General features: G+C 42.6%; 2 protein-coding genes across 2 annotated transcripts in view; one reads left to right on the plus strand and one right to left on the minus strand.

The window, feature by feature from the left end:
• Positions 1-11,598, minus strand: part of rreb1b (ras responsive element binding protein 1b) — a 32,717-nt gene extending 21,119 nt beyond the window's left edge. Inside the window, 1 exon segment of the mRNA XM_080837610.1 lies at positions 11,368-11,598. The gene's annotated coding sequence lies outside the window, so the exon portion shown is untranslated.
• A 4,420-nt stretch (positions 11,599-16,018) lies between these two features.
• Positions 16,019-19,769, plus strand: LOC308364689 (neuritin-like). Its single transcript, XM_080837904.1, has 3 exons — positions 16,019-16,963; positions 18,074-18,218; positions 18,931-19,769. Exons 1-3 carry the CDS (start codon positions 16,906-16,908, stop codon positions 19,157-19,159), a joined length of 432 nt encoding a protein of 143 aa, XP_080694030.1. The 5' UTR covers positions 16,019-16,905; the 3' UTR covers positions 19,160-19,769.
• Positions 19,770-20,081: the final 312 nt, after the last annotated feature.

A 20,081-nucleotide genomic window follows, 5' to 3' on the forward strand; every position in this document is an offset into this window, starting at 1 on the left:
ATGAGAGAGAGAGAGAGAGAGAGTCTGGCTTGACTGGTTCTGCCGCTGTTTGCCTCTCAAAACTAGGGCTCAACTTCCCCATGTCGCGTCTCTTTTCTGCACGCTATCTTAACAACACATATGCACTGATGTATGCATGCATACAGACACACATATGCACTGATGTATGCATGCATACAGACACACATGTGCATAAGCAGACCGCACCGCCAAACCCCCACTCCATACACACACACACACAGACAGCTGAGCCAAGTTTTTTACTACAAAAAAAAAGTTTTTCATGAGAAAAGGCAACATTAACAGGGAGCTAACAGATAAGGGTGAGGCACAGTGAAAAGGGAGTAAACGAGCGAGAGGAGAGAGAGAGAGAGAGAGAGGAAGGAGAGAGGGAGAGAGAGGGAGGAGAGAGGTGTAGAGAGAGAGAGAGGGAGAGGGGGGGAGGAAGGAGAGAGAGAGAAAGATGTGAGGACCCCTAAGGGGTTAACAGTAAGAGCAGTGAGGGGCGGAGCGGGAAGCCCTTGGCAAAGCTGCACTCAGCTGTCAGTCCGAACAGGTGGCCCTGACGCGACCTTTGGCTTCTTTTGCATACAGCCTCCATTTTGTTTGAGGCTTCAAGGCTTAAAGCTCTACCAAAGAGAGTTCTCTCATGTCCAGACGAACTGATGCTCACCAAATGTTGTTCCTCCCCCCCCATCCATCCCCCATGAGCGACTGTGTATGTACGTGTGTGTGTGTGTGTGTGTGTGTGTGTGTGTGTGTGTGTGTGTGTATGTGTGTATGTGTGTGGAAGCAAATATTAACCAGCACTATATTCCCAATTCAGCAGGGGGGAGGAACATAGCAGGTCAGCCTCACCTGGATCAAGACCACAGCATCTTTAAATAACACTGTTTGGTTATTTAAGGCAACAGAGGAGCAAAAACACACAAGCACATCCCACACACAACACTCATCACACGTGATGCTGTGGCTGACGGTGAGGTTTATTCTGTCCAGAGAGCCTCCTGAGCACACCACTGTTGACACACACACACACACACACTCACGCACACACACACACACGCTGTGGTCGTGTAGTGTATAGCCAGGTCGCAGCCCACTGCAGAGCCACCCATTTCCAGCACTGTGCATTCCAAGCTATTTAAAACTCAGCCTGCTTGCAGATTTACCCAAGCGTACACTTCTGTTCATTATTTCATAATCATCCCTCTCAAGCCCATCACCCCCCCCCCCCCTCCTCCCCCACTCTTCCTCCATCTTTCTCTTTTTACCTCCCGTTTTCTTTTTTCCACCCCCCGCTTCCCTTTCATCCACCCTCTTTCTCGGCGGAGCACAATGAGAGGACCACAAACGCGCGCCGAGCCGAGCTGGGCCGTGCCACGGCACGTCAGACAATCCAGCGACAGCAGCAGTGAAGTTGAAGTAGGTCAGAAAGTTTCTTTGGCAGCGCTGAGCCTGTTTACATGCTTAGATCCCTCTGCCTCTCTACTGTATTCCCCACAGTCTGACCAGCCTCCCACCCCCCTGGTTAGGCCCTTGTGATTCACAGCTCTCTCTCTCTTTCTCCCTTAGTCCCTCTCTGTCTCCCTTTCTCTCTCTCTCTCTCAGTCCCTCTCTGTCTCCCTTTCTCTCTCTCTCTCCCCCAGTCCCTCTCTGTCTCCCTTTCTCTCTCTCTCTCCCCCAGTCCCTCTCTGTCTCCTTCTCTCTCCCCCAGTCCCTCTCTGTCTCCCTTTCTCTCTCTCTCTCCCCCAGTCCCTCTCTGTCTCCTTCTCTCTCCCCCAGTCCCTCTCTGTCTCCTTCTCTCTCCCTCAGTCCCTCTCTGTCTGCCTCTCTCTTTCTCAGTCCCTCTCTGTCTGCCTCTCTCTCTCTCTCTCCCCCAGTCCCTCTCTGTCTCCTTCTCTCTCCCTCAGTCCCTCTCTGTCTGCCTCTCTCTTTCTCAGTCCCTCTCTGTCTGCCTCTCTCTCTCTCAGTCCCTCTCTGTCTGCCTCTCTCTTTCTCAGTCCCTCTCTGTCTGCCTCTCTCTCTCTCTCTCAGTCCCTCTCTGTCTGCCTCTCTCTCTCTCTCTCAGTCCCTCTCTGTCTGCCTCTCTCTCTCTCTCTCAGTCCCTCTCTGTCTGCCTCCCTCTCTCTCTCTCAGTCCCTCTCTGTCTGCCTCTCTCTTTCTCTCTTTTTCCCTCTTCTGCAACATCCAGTCCCCCGAAACTCACACGCTCCAATAGTTTCAGCTCCATCTACTCTCTCTCCATCCCTCTTTTTTAGACCTCCATCTACTCTCTCTCCATCCCTCTTTTTCAGACCTCCATCTACTCTCTCTCCATCCCTCTTCTTCACACCTCCATCTCGGTGAGTCTTCTTAAAGCACTCACCTCAGCATCTTTTTGTGTTAGCCTCTTAGTCTCGTATTAACTGATTATCTGCCATTTCAGCCTTTGTTTCTTTCAACCCTCACACACAAACAGCTTTTCTACTCTATACTCTCTCTCTCTCTCTCTCTCTGAGTACTCTCTGCTCTCAGAGTCACACAGACATGTTCACACTTACACAGGAATGCGAATAAGTCACTGAGCTGACTAAATTATTAACACAAGAGATCCGGTTTTATTGGTTGAAATCATGCTTTGTGCAAACTGAACAGCTTTTCATTTCCCATCGAGTGTTCTCTTTATCTAACTTTGACTTGAAATCATTCTTCACTCCAGGGTTGCGGTCAAATAGACTTTTTTTTTAACTGAGTGAAATGACCCGGAAGTGGCAGCCATGATAAGAGCTGGTAAAATTCTCTAAATGCTTAGGAAAAGTGCCTTAATGCTTCCTTTCTTATCTCGTTTAGAAAAAGGGTACACTGGGCCATCCTTTACGATAGGAAAGGAGATAATGCTGTCCCACAATTCCTTGTGGCTGCATCATTTAAAAAACCCACGTCAATAACATCCACCTTTGCAAAATTACGTAGCCCTTCTTTTTATGACCTAATGATATTTTCCATCGAGGGAAAGAAAAAGGATGTAATTTATTTTTCTTACTTTTCCATCAGGTAGTAGATAGCCATAGGAGAAAGCTAGATCATCAGCCAAGGCCTGGGGTTCCCATAGAAACACCCATCCACTGACTTACACCTTCAGGCTACCACTTCTAAGCCCCACCCACACACTCACTCATTCAGTCTCCACTCCCTCTATTCACACCATGTGACCGTTCCCTGGCCAATCTAGTGGTGGCAGGTCAGATGACAGCCCAGCCAAGTTTAGGATTGGGGGTGGTGTGAGAGGGATTGACACCTGGGAAACAGCAGGAGGCTATCCATCAATCACCAAGTGTGTGTCTACTACTGCCACAACAGCAACAGGCCCGGGCATTACACACACACACACACACACACACACACACACACACACACACACACACACACATGCTCTCTCTCGCTCACTCACAAATACATACATATATGTGCGCTCTCTCTCTCAATCATTCACACACATGCCACACACACACACACACACACACACACACATGCCTCACACACACACACACTCCAAAACTGCCACTCCGAAATAAGAGTCACATTGTGCTTGGGCAGCTCTGCTGTAGCAGTGGGTTTATGAGAATCAGAGCCTTGGGACAAGCTCCTACTGTATAAGAGGGTAATTCATCAGGAACAGGGGAGGGGGCAATAGCTCTACTGCCTCTCTGGAGGAGGCAATTCATTTCAGTCTTTTAGGGAATACACATGAGCCGGTCTGGACAGAGCAAAACTCATACAAGCCCAGAGTCACATGTGCCGTGCAGTTACCACATAACCCTCAACATCCTTTGTCCTCATACAGGAAGAGGTTTCTTAGACAACTCCCATCACAATACTGCATCACGTGACAAATCTCTCACATTATCTGCATCAATCTGACCATTTATTTGATTTTCAGCATGTCCACATCGCTAGACAAACAGGTGCCTAGACAAAAACATCACACTGGAGAGGACGACCACAAGCAAGATATTTTTGAAATCCTAATTGCTATTTACGCCCTGTAAGTGTTTTCAGCACTGCTGTTTGCACTGAGTGACAAAAAACGTGCAACGTGTGACTTTGATCTCAGATAAGATCTGTGATATGATATGATCGCAGCCCTCGATTCTATTCATGACTAACCACACCATCCACATTTGTTACAACAGGTACAACATGTCTGTATTAGCCTAGTTGCCTGCCATAGATATTATTTTGGACACACACCATGCTACGTAGTTCTTGAACAATTGTAGGCTAAAACCAGACGCCAAACAAACACTATACCTTGTGGAATGCTACTGAAAACAAAATGAACATTTTGGGGTTTCAGTGCATTATCCCAAAGTTAAAGGCACCCAGTGCAACTTTCGAGGCTTAAAGATAAACATTGAATTTCTAGTCTTTTTTACACGTAGTAAGTTTCAATAACTCCATACCATTACATACAGACATCCAAGCAGCAAAGATGAGACGTCGTTGTGTGGCGAGAACTGATAGAAAATTGATAACAACAACAATCGCCGCCATTTTCTTTATTTTTTGTAACCTACAATAAATACAGCAGGCTTCCAGTCAATGGAAAAATGGCTTCTCCCCACCGGCGATTGTTGTTGTTTACGATTTTCTATCAGTTCTCACCACACAACGACGTCTCATCTTTGCTCCTTGAATGTCGATATGTAATGGTATGGAGTTATTGAAACTTACTACGTGTAAAAAAGACTAGAAATTGAATGTTTATTTTTCATTGAATGTTTACATAAAGTTGCACTGGGTGCCTTTAATGCCAAACCAATCTAGAAGTGACTCCACACTAACGCAGGCAAGCAAGTGAACGCAATTTTAACCTCGTCAATCTCATCACAATAGGCCAGTGGGTGAATGCCAAACAATAAAAATCAAGATGCCATTGCTCTCTCTATTCAAGGGCAAGTTGTGTGCATATATCAGAGATCTCAACAACGAGGGCTGGATGTAAACACTTTAAGATGATGATGATGATGATGATGATGATGGCTCTATATATAAAACACAATGTCATGCTCTCGGAAACACACTGATGAGATTAACAGGCAGAGGGGCATTGATAGGCTTTCTACCTTTGGCTGCACACTCATTTAAAAACAAACTAACTAAATGAAACTAAAAAGACCAAATGAAACAAAAAACAGACCAGTTTGCTCAGTGCAAGGGTTATAATCAGGAACTAGAGTGCCACATTAACAGAAAACAAAAGCTATGCTTATCAATGGGATAAAGCCAAGAGCGACAGGCTTTCAAGGAGACACCTGAATTTACCTTACCAGGTTCTTCTAAATGATTAATTGAGAAGAAAAAAATCCACGACATGGAGCAAAGTGTGCTCCGCGTCGTTATCAGGGCAATGATTACCAGCACCACCATCATCTTACAATTGAAATAGCAATACATGGTAACTCTCCTAAGCAGCTAACTAGCCTACTGTGTGGTTATCCCTACAAACAAATCGGATCTCCTGATAGAAAACCCTTGATGCTGTCCCTCAGACCCCCCTGTGTAATAAACAACTCCTCGTCTCATGGCAGCAGGATGCTGAGGGGCCATGTTTGTGCTTGGGTGTGTTTCGTCAACATGGCCTCCTTGGGTGCATTTTGTCACACATCATATGTCAGCGGGTCCATCAGGGCTGTTGTGTCAGGTCATCGGTCAGGGTCAGTGGCTTAGGGAGAGTAGGGAGACTGGATACACTGTATGCTTACAGTCTGCTCTCTCATTTCACTCTTTAGCACAGCTCTGACTGCTGTGGCTCCAACACGGGCACACCCATTCAACAAATTAAGAGATCATAAATTAAGCTCCTATAGATTAAAACTTTTCTTTTATTCTAGTGCAGTAAATATTATGTTGTTTCGTAACACTTATCTTCCAGACTGTGATTAGACTGCATAGGAATCTTCATATTGTATCCATCACTAAAACAGTGCAAAATAGGTAAGGCTTCTTTCTCTGATCCCTTGCTGATTCATCCAACTGCATGATGAAAAGCTCAAGTTTTGAAAGGATTTTTCAATTTAATTGTATTTATTTAGCGCCAAAACAACAAAATTGTCTCGACGCGCTTTACAGAGCCCAGGGTCTGACCCCCCTGGACGAGGATGAGGTAACAAAACCCTCTGAGGTATTACTGTAGAGTTAAAATGGAATCTCATAATTTGTCCTTTAAGTAATCCAAGATTATTAATGGAAACTAAGTTTTACACTTCACTTATAAACAACTTCATAAGGTTGGGTGTAGGTTTATGTGAATTTTTTTTTTCCACTTGTAGGTCCATGTCATAAGACCCAGCCTGGCTTTCTTTTGCCACTCTTGTTCTGATGAGCTCGCCATTGCATTCCTCTGAGCCAGGAGCACACGTCTCATACCCTCTGATAAGGGAGTTAATATTTACAGGAACTCTGGAACGAACCAGGCTACAAGTGGCACAAGTGACCTTTGCCTTGTTTCGAAGCCTCACTTTATATATTTTTTTGTACCCACCGAAGGTCATGTTATTCATTTTTTCTTTCTCTCTCTGAAAGAATACTATGAGGTACCCTGATGTAACATTCAATTCCTTTCACCCATTCTTTCAGGCTTAAGATGAAATGCCTTTGACCACAAAAGTTTCTCTTCAGTTCCTCATAGAGAGCAATGATTGTCACTAAACATTTACACTTTCAAAACTGATGAGCCCAACAGGTTTGGAGACCTGCGGGCTGCAAGGGTGCTTCAGGAGCATCACTAATCCACAGCATGTTGCATTTGAGCCATCCTCCATTATGTGTGTGTGTGTGTGTGTGTGTGTGTGTGTGTGTGTGTGTGTGTGTGTGTGTGTATGTGGTTAGGAGACGGGAGCGGCTGGGTTTCAAATCACTGAAAGGAGGCCATTTCTGGCCCATTGTCTGCACCACCTCAGGGCATGTTGGGATAGGCTGCTAAAGGGCTGGCCGACTTGACTTCATCCCTTGGGATGGCGAGAGTACAGCGTTAACATCCTCCCGCATCCATGGCTTTCTTTCCCCCTTTCAGAAAACATCTCCAGGTGTTTCTTTCAATAGTGGATGGGGGACAAAGGAGGAGGGAAATGTCCCCAATGAGAGACGGAGGAGAGTTACTTTGGAACAGGAAGAGGGTAGAAAGGTCTCTGAAATGTGTCCTTCAATTTTAATGAAACTGTCTCAAATTTAAGTGCTGCCAATTATCAAATTAGCCATCATTATTGCTTTGTGCTTTCACAGCAGTGTGTTTCTCGCCTTCATAACTGATGTTTCAAACTTGACCTCATTAAACTTAATTAATTGACTGCCAATGGTAGGACAGCTGAGGATGCTCTTACTCAACTTAAACCAAAGCGCTTAACAGTGGCAGCCTAATGCCGTGGCTACATGCTTGGAGTGTTGGTAAGGTCTGGGATGGAAAGCTCTATGAGAGGAGTATTGAGCTGAAGCTCCGAAACATCTGTTTCCCATTGCTCAGCCTTCTCAGAGACACAGAGGAGGATCTGTCCAACCCGAGCGAGAGCTTCGGCGGCTCCCTCGGAGTCTGCTGTTGGCTGTTAAGACTCGGCATGGCTGCCATGCCAGATTATCATCTACGCCTCCTCCTGACTCCGAGACACAGGTCCGATTCTCTGCAAGGCTACTGCCATTAAAAGTGCCACAGAAAAATAGACACTTGGCAGTACCACTTCTGCGATGCCCAAGTCCGTAAACATCCCTGATATATAATGGGCAGTACCAGAGGAATCTCATTTGTTAGTCAGGATGAAGATATATTAGCAACGGGTGCCAAATGCCTCTCCACCATTCTGCCCTGTCTCCCTCTGTACCACTCTCTCTCTCTCTCTCTCCTCCCCTTTCCCCTTTCCATTTACCCACAGCCCTATGTATTCTAGACAGAGAACTCATCTAAAAGCCATGTCTTTGACCTTTAACAGCCACCAATGACACTATGGTCTCAATTTCTAATATGGTCATGTGACAAAAGTTGAACTATTTATAACTGATGGGTCATCACTTTTGTGGCAAACGACATGCTGACTTGATGTTAACCTAAATTTGTTCACTGAAAACGTACTCTACACCCATTCATGACTAGGCTTACAAAGGTATTACTAATACTCCAGTAACAGGCAGTCAACTTCACATTGGAGATGGCCTGTTCTAGAGAAACAGGTTATACGATGCTGCTTTGCCTGCCATCCTCCCCCATCTCTCTCTCCCTCTCCCTCCCTCCCTCCCTCTCTCCGTCTCTCTCTCTCTCCGTCTCTCTCTCTCTCTCTCTCTCCACCCTCCTGCCTCTCTCCCTCCCCCTGCACTGATCCCAAATGAGCAACAAGTGTAGTTCTTCTTGAGTACCGACCCTCCCCCCTCTCTGTTCTACCTCGAGAAGCTATCACAAATCCACAGACTGTGAGCAACTGCCAGCTGACAAAACTGTGTAGTCAGCAACAGAGCCAGGGTGGGAGAAAAGAGGAGGGGGAGAACAGGGGGAGAAGAGGAGAAGCCAGTACGAGTTGTGGGTAATCCGCTCTCTCTTCTTTCTGTCTGTCTTTCTTTCTTTTCTTTTCCGCACACCCAATAAAAAAAAACAACAACACATGCATGACAGATGAGTTTACAGGACTCATGCTAAAACCTTAGGCAGGACCACAGAGCTGAAGTGGGAGGTTACCGTATCCAACTTCCTCCATCTTCCTCATACACAGGCTGTTTCATTTCCTGTCAACCACATCCCTGCTCTATTCACAGCCTCCATTTTCAGATCATCTCTCTCTCCTCTCCATCTTAGCATCAGTGATGCTCCTTGAGACCCCAGTAAGAAGTGGAGCAGAGAAGCATGTTTCATTTTAGCAGCCAATTAAGAGGGAAGTTGTTTCACGGTAGATGACTACACCGGATCTTGATCTACATTGGCTAAAATAGGCCAAACATTATCTGTTGCAGCATAAGAGTTTAACATATATTTAGGAAGATATTTGTGTGTTACTCAAACTATATTGAGCTTTTTCGGGAAAATTCAGAATGAAACATATCATAATGTAGGATCAATGTTCATTTTCCAAAAGCTAACACAAGTAAAATGTCAGTTAGTTATTGCAAGAAAAAAAAAACTCCACACAAAACCAGGTAGCATCCTTGGTGAGTAACACAAACTGTGCTACATCTATCCAGCCCATGCAGGTACAGTAGCACATTCTACATCATGCCTTACACCTAAACAGGCCTCCCATCCCCTGTGAGGGAGAGGGAACATAATCTTATCCAAAATAGGCGTGTTAAAAATAGGTTCCAAGCGAAAGAGGATGCCCATCCATACCCGTGGACGAGCGAAGAGAGCGCTCATCACCGGGGAGAAAAGGCCTACTGAGGTGAACCACCACTCTCCATCCTCCACAAGTTAGCTCTTTGACCTGCTAGCCGGTCAAATTAGCCATTTAGCAGAAATGGCAACCACAAAATACAACAGCACATTTGTGAAACTGGGCATTCAAACTTTAACCAGAAACGTTTGGGATATACACAACAAGTAGTGAAGAGGCAGGCCAAACTTCCTTTCACAAGCTGTATTTTAAGTTCTAAGGGTGTGGCTCCTCAGTTCCAATAAAGATCAGTCACAGATTCATCACAGGTGTATCCATGTGCATTTGTTCATACAGGCATCTGAACGTGCCTCACTTCAGTGGAATTTCAAAACCAGTCAAACAAAGTTTTTCAATGCTTTGAAAATTAAATGAGATTTGGGTTTACCAGATGCATTTGGCTGCTAGATCTTGTAGCCTATTGACAACAGCTTGTTTGTCTCTATCCCCTGTTGACTGCCCTTTTAAAAAGGGGGAGATTATTCCCCCCATTTCATGTTGGACCACTGAGCTTAATGTGCCTTAGGCTTTTCAGCCTGCCACCGGCTTCACACATCTGATTTGCAGCGAACAAATAGATCTCCACCCAACACCTAGTTCTATTGTGCAAGTACCCTTTTCACTGGAGTTAAATGGAGAATAGAGAGGCGCAGTTATAGGTCTAGTACTGCTTCAGAATAATGTGTGGTCCTTTAAAAAGGACAAAACTGTAAAGGGAGTTATGGCAATTACGATTGACTTCATTATAACTTATTTTAAAACCATCCATCATTAGGTCAAGGTAATGTCTTAAATAACATTATGGTGTAGATATCAATCACTCCATTCAACGTTTACCTGTCGACAGCGTTTCTTAATGCACATCACCTACAAACTGATGGTTTAAGAATCAGTTAAGAATCAGCGCTGAGCTGTAGTAAAATAGTGGATGATACTGCCTCCCTAGGCCTCCTGGAGACCCGTGTAGAATTTCGTAATGGAATGTGAACTGTTCATCCGGATCTGCACTCTGCTCTTCCCTGACTCTCGAAAGTTAAACGATCATGAGAAAAAAGATGGGAGGAGAGCGATCGAAATGCCAGAAGCAGGACACTCATTGTGTACAACATGTACTAAAACTGCAACTTCACGTTCTCTACAGCATAAAAGTACCAACTTGTTTACAAACTGTAACACCACGTCGACAACTTCGTCGGTTGGACTCAACCTGACAAACAGGAGTTCGCGTGTTAAATTCTCTACCAATCAGCAATGACATCTTCCATGTTTAGTTCCATCTTTGAGGAGAGTATCTGATGAGGAAACTCGCGCCGTTGAATCGACGCCCGTATTATACTTCCTACTTTGGGACGACATTTGTTCCTAAATATCCCTTTTACTTGACGAGTTTCAAAAGTCACAATAAAGAGATGATGATAACGATATATGTTATAAACAGACAAACTGAAGACAACTCAAATAAACTATTTGGAAAACATCTCTGCAAGGTCAAAACGTAAAAAGGACGCGTGTTCACCCCCCACCTCCCCCCACACGTTGGCTCAGATCAAAGTACACTGAAAGATGTGGATGCTTCGCCGCTCCGTCGACACAAACTTGGTTTCAACCTCACGTTATCAGGCAGTCATTCTGTCTAAATATAGGCCTACAAGTTAAATTCAACCACCAAAAGTATAATACAACATATCCTCCAATCCCCCATCTCGAGTTACCGCAGCCCAGGTAGTTATAAATACATGTGCGCAAAGGACGGACAGTCAAATTCCTGTAGTCAGGCGATAAAACTATGGATGAGAGTGGAACTAGGAAGCGCTGCCGACCTGAAACGAAAACTATCCTCACATCTCATTTCAATCTGTTCTTAACTTGAGTTCTCTCATACAAAGTCATTTCGTTGAACATCTGTCAATATGTATGGCAAATACGAAACCAAAAGATGCCTCCTGCATTGGCAAACTTTTAAAACTAGCCTACTTACGTTTGACTTTGTCGGGGCTGGGCTGCTTGCACCGCGACATAGATGATGGTGAATGGAGATGATGGACTTAGAAAAAAACTGCAAAGTTGTTCCGGAGAGCAATCAAAATGGCGTTTCTGATGATGTTCAAAGTTCGTCAACTCAATAATTTAACCCCCCTCAAGTTTCTCTTCAGAAAGAAGCAGGCCCACGATGGAGAGTGTCGACAGTCGACAAGAGGAAGAAAAACTCACTTTTTCTTCTTTCTCCCACTTAGGTCGTTCCTAGGCGCTGCTCACTAAACCTGATAAGTAGACGCATCACGTGTTGCTCCTAGTCTCCAAGGGGACGTGTTACTGAGGCTGCTACCACTGCGGTTCAGCATGTGAGCATCTCTACGGGAGGGGTCTCCATCGAGCTGGGAGGAGGGGTGGAGAAGTTACCAAATTGTTATCTTCCCTGTCTGAAACTGCTTCAGTGGCGTCACAGAGTGGGGGATGATTGTCTGAAGTTTCACACAGCAACAGTTAGTTGACTCTATAAACAGACTATTGTGTAGGCCTGCAAGTTACCCGAAGATTCAGCCACTAAGGACCAACTTTAATATTCATGTTAGTCAACACATCGTAGTCTTGCGCGGAAGAAAACGTTTTTACCGCATGAAGTGAAGACTCGTGTTTCAGAGAGTTTAACTTATATTTTGCATTTCAATAACATTCCATGATTTCCCATAAATAGGCTATTGCAGAAGTTATGTTAATCTATCTCATGTTGATAAACCTACGTTGCCAAGAAACGGCTAACCTACCTAACGCTTAAAAAAGTTGTTACGCTGCCCCCGTCATCAGTGATATGTGTCTGTTAGCCAACTCGATTATGCATTTTGGCATCGAGGTTTTGTAACACAAACGTAATGCAGGTAGGGGGGTTGTACCGTTCTTGGTTAAAGAAGTGTATATCGGTACTTTAAAAGTTTTCTTTCGATGCCATGTTTGTGACGGTGATGCAATCTTCACTCAGCCTCGCGCTCTGGCGCCTCCAGCCCATCACATGAGACGAACACCTGTTGGTCGTTACAGTGCAACAGAGAACATCACTCATCTGAGTGATAGCCTGAAAAGTAAGAAATTGCATTTCTGTTAACCTGTAAGGTCAACCCAAATCGATATAAGTAAATGACCTAGCCTACTGTGCTGTGTAGACGTAAACAACAACTACCAAAAAGAAAATCATTTAGGTAAATGTTTGTATCAAACGAGCGATGTTAGCACTAGGGTGTAGCCATATATTACAGGCTAACATGTAATTTTTAGCCCTTTCAGATTAACTCCACTTTTTCAGTAACAAAAGTCAAATCGTCTTAATACTACTAATGTGTTTGTGCGGGTCACATTCAACATTAACAGAGGAGCATTTTCGGTGTGCCAAACAATTTGTTTCATTATAGTTTCCACTTGGCTTGTTTTGTGGTTAATCCCATACATTTAAAGTAGTCTACTACTCTACTACTTGCCTGGACATTCCTATCCTCTCATCTTCCAGGATTTAAAATTAATCATAGGTTTCTTATTTTCATTGGGTGTGTTGTTCCATCAAAATAGCCACAAAACATTAGGCCAGCCAGGTAAAAACTACAGACTAAACAACAGTAGTCTACAGATAATGATAGATGTGTTAGGATAGCAGGAACCCAAACCAAGTGCAAATGCATACCTTCAAACAAAGCATTTCACAGCTATACATATTCATCACCTATACTCTGAGGGACACATGTGAAAGTGAAAGGGAAGTTAAAAGATCCATTGATACTCTGAAAGAAGGAGTTGCTGTCATTATTTTCTAACACACACCCTCTGTCATCTGTGTTATCAAACTTGTATGGCATCTGGTTGGCCTGGTCCTTGTAATAAGTTGTGGCGACTGACTCAGAGTGAAAACTGCTGATACACAGAAAACATATTCTAGCAGCAGTATAATTCCTCACTATCATAGCATATAACTCTGGTCTTCTGTCATCAGTGAGAGATAGTGCGATCAGGGCAAACAATGATATCTAACCAACTAGAATGTGCTCATCAGTGGGTGCTTTGTCATTCACCATTCTCTCTGATTGATCTCCCCCTAGAGTGTTTAATGGTTTGATCCTTTGAAGGAAACTTTCTGAATTATACACCTTTTATAGATTGTTGCTGGTAGAAAATCTCCCCTCTGAGTCTATGGTAAACCATTTCACAATTTATCAAAAGGCCCCCGCAATAGCACACAAATAGATTCCCACTACAGCCATAGCTGCTATTTTGACTGAAAACATGGTGTTAGCAGTCATCCATGCAGGTGACAATAATGAAAATCGGTTCTGTGACTATAATGCAGGTGAAATGGGGCTAATCCTACATTATTTTGTTAATGAATGTTCCTGTTAAAGGTTCACAGTGAACATACATCGACATTGTGCTGTTTAAATGGGGCTTCAGTGAGGCACCAGTAAGGTGTTGAAGCTGTATATTCATATTATATTATTTCATCAGGATCACTGATCTAATCCTGTCTAACTGCCATGTTAGATGAATGTTTTTTTTTAGCAGAAACACCCTGGGAGATGTAGGGTGTAAATGTTAAAGGTTGTTACTTTCTCTGATGAACAAAGCGATTGCAATTATCATGGCTGACATCATAAGGCTGGGTAATGATATATAAAATAATATTAGCTATTAATTGTGATTCATTTTCCACCTATCATGAAGCTTTCTGTCACTGAGTGGGTGCCTTAAGGAATGCTGGAGGAAATGCTGAGTTGTGCATTTCTGTTTAAACCACCACTAGAGGGCAGTCCTCACCTGCAAAGAGCTTATGTAACAGTACAAGCCCGACCTGCGACCTGCAGAATTGCCAGTGGCCTACATGTTACTTCTCATCACTCCCAGCCAATGGTTTACAATAAACAGCACGGTGCCTACGTGCATTACATGAATGCGCAGTTGTTTCAGGTTTAGTTTTTTTTTTTCTCATTAGTGTGACTACCTTAACGTTTATCCAAAAACTAAAACATTTTAGTCCACACCAAAGCATTGGCATTTAATAGAAGACAACGGTGAAGGCCTTGCAATAATCAGAACAATTCCAAATATAGAAATACTCCTGTCACTGAGATGGTAGCAGACAGAGCCCACAGACAGTTGCAGTGATCACAGCACGTGGAACTTGTTCTTGGAAAGCCAGCTACAGAGAGGGTGAAGCACATTGCCCTCCCATGGTGGTTTTCATGAACTATACTTGTCAGTTGTGTTCAGATGCCCAGATCTACCCTAGCTGCCCCCTCCCCTTCTATATCTTTGGTGTGTGTGGTGCTGGATTACAGGTCATCGACACTCCAAATCCTTGTCTATTCACTGTTGAAGTAATGTGGTAGTTTTTTTCCATAACAGTGATAGAATTATCAAGAACATACACAGCAGCACAATATAACACATCCACTGAAAATAATGTACTATCACTACAAAAGTTTAGAAAGTAAATAACCATAGTAGTTTTGAAAATGTGTTTGATCTTTGTGCCTCGTGTGTCTTCTAAAGTCCCAGAGTTACTTTCTGGCATCTGTTACAGTCCAACAGTTCAGCATATAAGAGTATGCTTCAATTGAGCAGCAGTTGAAATGATGGAGAATAAGATACATAGCTTTAATGATATGCCACAGCAAATCACACAATCCAATCACAAGCCAACCTGTCACAGGCTACTACACCCACAGTGACAATCACAGTCCCTGAACCAGGGATAATCTGTCTTTATTTAGGATATCATGTAGAGAAAATGACTTGTTCATTATTTTAAGTGGAATTACGTTATAGGGCAGTATGAAAGAACCAGCCATTTATTCTGATTTAATATCCAATCTCTGTTTACAGTCTCAAGTGCTTTAAACAATTAGATTATCATTTTAATTCCTCGCCATTTCATGGTAAAGGCAATATCCCCATCCCATAAAAATGGCAAATGAAGGCAGGCCATTACCATCCACCTCAACAAAGACACTGTTTACCTCTGACACACACCATGACAGAGATGTTTCTTACTAACCCTCACAAGACCTCTGAATGTGATGGCTGAGACTTCTGATGGCAGCATTGCAGAAGGATTATTGTTAGAACTGCCATTTTTTTTAAATTGGTCTCTTTATTCAGTTTGGTTTATTAAGTGAAATTCTGTCTTACAGCAGTATTGAAGTTGGCTCAACGTCTTGCTCTAATTGCACTTTGTCACTTAAAAAAAACTCTTTCTTAAATGGATACATATGAAACATGGGTAATTAATTGAATGAATATATCTCGGGTGACCGTTCTAATGATCTGAGTCAGAAGGCATCTGTTGGTGTCTCGCCTACGGTTAGTGGATTTTTAATTTTGTAAGTAATTTTTTGTATGTTCCCTCAGATACACTAAGACGAACAAACATTGAAGCATCTGTTGGCTGAATCCCTTTGGTATCTTTTGGTATATCAAGGAATTCTTCTGTGGGAAATGGTAACTATGTACACAGAAAATGTAGGTTTTATGTAGGAAACTTGTAAAAGATCCATGGTTGAGGAACCTTTTACTGCATTTCAGAGAGTAGCAGCACTTCTTATAGATTTTTAGAACTGGCCAAGAAAGCTGTCTTTAACACATCGTTATTACAAAATAGATATTTTAATTTACACTGTGGGGAAGTTAATGACCCAATTCATTTTCACACATCCTTAACAACTATGCAGGAGACATTGTGCCGACATCGAGCAGAAATCTTTTGTCATCTGTAGCCACTAGTGTGGAGGATGGTGGGGCTTCTTATTCTTCAATGGTAAGCCCACAAACGTACAAACCTGTGTGAGCACACACACAGACACGATTATCAATTCTTCTTAGTATTTGCACATTTCTTTGGACACAAGTATTTTCTATGTCATGTTGATTTGTTTAGGTTGCCATAACCCCCCTTCCTGTATCCTGTATTTGTAAGTGGTGAATGCAATCTGGGCAGCAAATGTCAAGGGACTCAATTAGCACACAGCGGTAGGGCGCACTCGCGGTCAGACAGCACGGGACCATTCCAGAGCAGATAGGCAGCCAGCCAAATGCACCCGTTATATTCAGCATAACTCCTCTTTGGATTGAGTTCTGGCGAAGAGTATCTCACGATGGAACAGTCTGTCGGTTTACCTGTCAAATGACCAATCACCAAAAGTGTCTACGCACATGTCCATATGGCACAACTCACGGATTCCTGCTTTAACCACTCGAGCTCGTGACCTTTTGGGAAGAGAAACAGCGAAAGCGTTGGAGGGTGTAGGAGGGAGTGCGTCCCGACTAATATTTACGTCACTGAATCATCGCTGGCAACTCCACCCTCCTCTAGTGATGTGCACTACCGCTCACGCTGCACTTCGCTTTATCGACTGCGGAGACAGCCGGAAGACGACCAGGAGGACTTATGGCATACTGAACTCATCGGACATGTCTTCTGATATAATTCTTTGTGTTTCCATGCAACACGTCATATTCGAGTGGTTGAACTGATTGTACGATGGGATTAAGTTTGGCCAATAAATGTATCTTTTTACTCCTCTTTCTGGAAATGATGGGTAAGACTTTTTACTTTTCCATCGGATTTTTAACGCATCCTTAAATATATTTGAATAAACAGAAGGCTATGAATGGAATGTTGAATATTAGATATAAGTTTATGACAGTAAAGTATCATAAAACTGTGGCATGACTATGGGGACTGTCTGGCGCAGGGCTTTTGATATAGCCTAGCCTAGCCCATCTAAATCTATTATACAAATAAAATAATGTCTTGTAACAGATGGCGTTGATGGAATGTTGGAGGCTAATAGATTGAAATGGATAAATATTGAAATATATGAGTTCATCTCATGAATATAAACAAAGCCTAATAAATTATGATGAAGACATCATTGATTGTCTTATAATATACTCGTATACGACGGTAACATAAATAAATTACCTAGCCTAATAACAACAGAGGCCTACAGTTTACAATTCACTAATTCAAAAGTTAATCCCCAAGTATAACACATTTGAAATATTTTGTAGTCTCAATAGAATCTGGGGGTGCATGCTTTGTTTCACGAAACTTTAGGCCTATTTTACACATTGCAGTTGTTTTATGCGATGGGTAGATCTGAACAAGGCAGAATACTGAAATACACTTTGTGATCCATGACAAATGCAGAACACTTAACTTAACTTGATGCCAATTCTGCTTGCAAGAAACAAGTCATCGATTCAATCACAACTTCACCCCTGCACCGACCCCATCTGGAATTTCTAGTGTTCTATACCCAATTTCATGTGGCGTTTTACTGTACAGAAATCAATTGACCACACATAAGTAGGCCTATATGCTGTAATCTAAGTTACTAAACTCTATGTCTTTCGAAACCTAAGTGTACTTCTGACTAAAGTGCAACATTTAGATGGAGCTGGGCTGGGTAGGCTTTGTGAGTATCCAGTGCAGTAAACCAACTTTACGCATAGTTTGCTATGCGTTTGCTAAAGTCACGCAGTTTTAGCCTACTCTGTATACGGTTACATTTAGGATAAATTGCTATTCCATAACATATTGTTAAGAAAAGTTTCAGCTTTGACCGAAACTAAAGGTGTACATAAGTGCTAACACCAAGGCTTTCAGACGTTCATTTCTGTTTCATTTCATTAATCTTTTTCAGCTTCTAAATTTGACTCTGTAGATGCGGCAGTGGCATGTGAAGCGGTATTTAAAGGTTTTTCTGACTGCTTGCTAAACCTTGGGGGAAACATGGTTAACTACCCTCAGGCCCTCAACGACAGAGAAAACCTTCAGACCCTCTGCGGGTATGTATGACACCCGTTGGAATTCAAGCCTTTTTTGATTTTGAAACATTTATAACATAAAACGCTTTTTATCTTTGAGAATGTTTGACTAAAAAGAGTGAGTGGGCGCTGGCGAAACTAGGGACAGGTCCATGGCGACCTCGCCAAGAAAGAGGCAGATGGCCCAAGCACATTTCAGTCTGCGTCACCGCAGGAATCGACTCATCATACGATGACAAATAAACCAGATTTAGAGTTACGATGCGTTTTGGTTTTACTGAATTGGACATGTTTGTCATTAAATATAGCCAGGTAAACCAGTCTGGGTAATTTGCGTGATTTGTTGACTGACTGAATTACATTGTACATTGATGGTTAAATGGGGATGGCCGACTGACCAGTTGCTTCACCAGTATTTGTGTTCTCTTGATCACTTTCATCATCCCTAAGGACTAAAGCAATCCATAGGCGAATCTGTAGCGCACATTATAATTCTGAAACACATTGGTTATAGCCTGGTCATTAAATGAATCAAAAATGACAATGTAATCAAAGTTATAGTCATGGCATTTCTTTGTGTGAAACTGGATAGGTCATCCATCCCCTAATTTGGAAAGGTCACCTATTGGTTGTTGATTAAGAGCAGGTTGTCTACACACACACACACACACACACACACACACTCGCTCTCTTTTTATGTTTTTATTTTTATTTATTTTTATTTATCTTGCAGGTACTGGGATGACTTTCACTCTTGTGCCACAACAGCTCTTGCAGATTGCCAAGAAGGAGCAACTGAGGTCTGGGACCAACTTAAACAGCAATCCAGGAGCTTGAACTTTGAGGGAAGCTTATTTGAACTCTGTGGTGGAAACAGCAAGGCATTTCAACATAGCTTGTCTTATGAAATAACAATAATGCTAACCGTTCTTTCCACACTGGTGACATGGCTTCTTTACTGAGATGGGAAGAAAACAAAACACAAAGCCAAGGACCACCATTAAGCAACTATGCCTAATGGGCATCTACATCACATAGGAAGCAGTACATTAAACAGTAATAATGGAATTATGGCATGGGACCACAGACCGTTATTGCAAAAAAAGTATTTGTTTCAGTGTGCTCGTTTTGTTTTAGGTTTTTTTATGCATGATATGCAAAGCACTATGTCATGACAATTGATTATACAGTATTTTCTGCTAAAATGTATTGCACAATTTTGTGTTTTTGTTTGTTGTCATTTTTGATGTTGACCCAAATACGTTGAGAGATAAATCTATAGTACGCTGTAGGGGCATCCACAGAAGAAGTTCAAACTCAGGAAATATCAGGTCTTATTAGCTTACCTGTGGCAAATAAATCAAGACCCAAAATCGACTGCCGTTTACACAGAAATAACAAGCAAACTTTGATGTTTTTATGTGTATAGCTGTGATAACAAAAATAGTCCTATGTGAGTTACTTCTTTGGCTGGTTTGCTTGCTTGGACATACTTCATTTTGCACTTTTGATATGCTTTACATGTCATGCATTATTTATATGTACATATAATAATTTATGAATAAATTATAAAAGCTGTTACTTTCAAACATGTCTGGCTGACAGAGAGTATCAATATGTTTCTAAAAATGAAGACTACAGAAGCACTTACAATCCAAGGGTCATATACTTCACATTTGTGTATGAATGGGACAGTGGATGTTTAGCATATGTGGGATCAGCTCTTTCAGAATAAATTGTCTGAAAGGTTGTGCCACATTTGCACCAAACCTTTCTCTTGATGTTTGCACCAACCATAGCTTGGCATTGTCATTGCACAAATACTTGCACCAACCTAAGGCTGGCATTGGCCTTCTCTTCGCACAAATACTTGCTTTCCCTGTA

This window comes from Sprattus sprattus, assembly GCF_963457725.1.
Source record: "Sprattus sprattus genome assembly, chromosome: 4".
Lineage (NCBI taxonomy): Eukaryota > Metazoa > Chordata > Actinopteri > Clupeiformes > Clupeidae > Sprattus > Sprattus sprattus.

What these genes read in the sequence shown, in the direction of transcription:
- LOC308364689 (XM_080837904.1), top strand. Translation starts at nt 16,906, where the DNA reads ATGGGATTAAGTTTGGCCAATAAATGTATCTTTTTACTCCTCTTTCTG. An exon ending in CCTCTTTCTGGAAATGATGG is followed by an intron (nt 16,964 to 18,073) that starts GTAAGACTTTTT and finishes AATCTTTTTCAG; the next exon opens with CTTCTAAATTTGACTCTGTA. An exon ending in AACCTTCAGACCCTCTGCGG is followed by an intron (nt 18,219 to 18,930) that starts GTATGTATGACA and finishes TTTATCTTGCAG; the next exon opens with GTACTGGGATGACTTTCACT.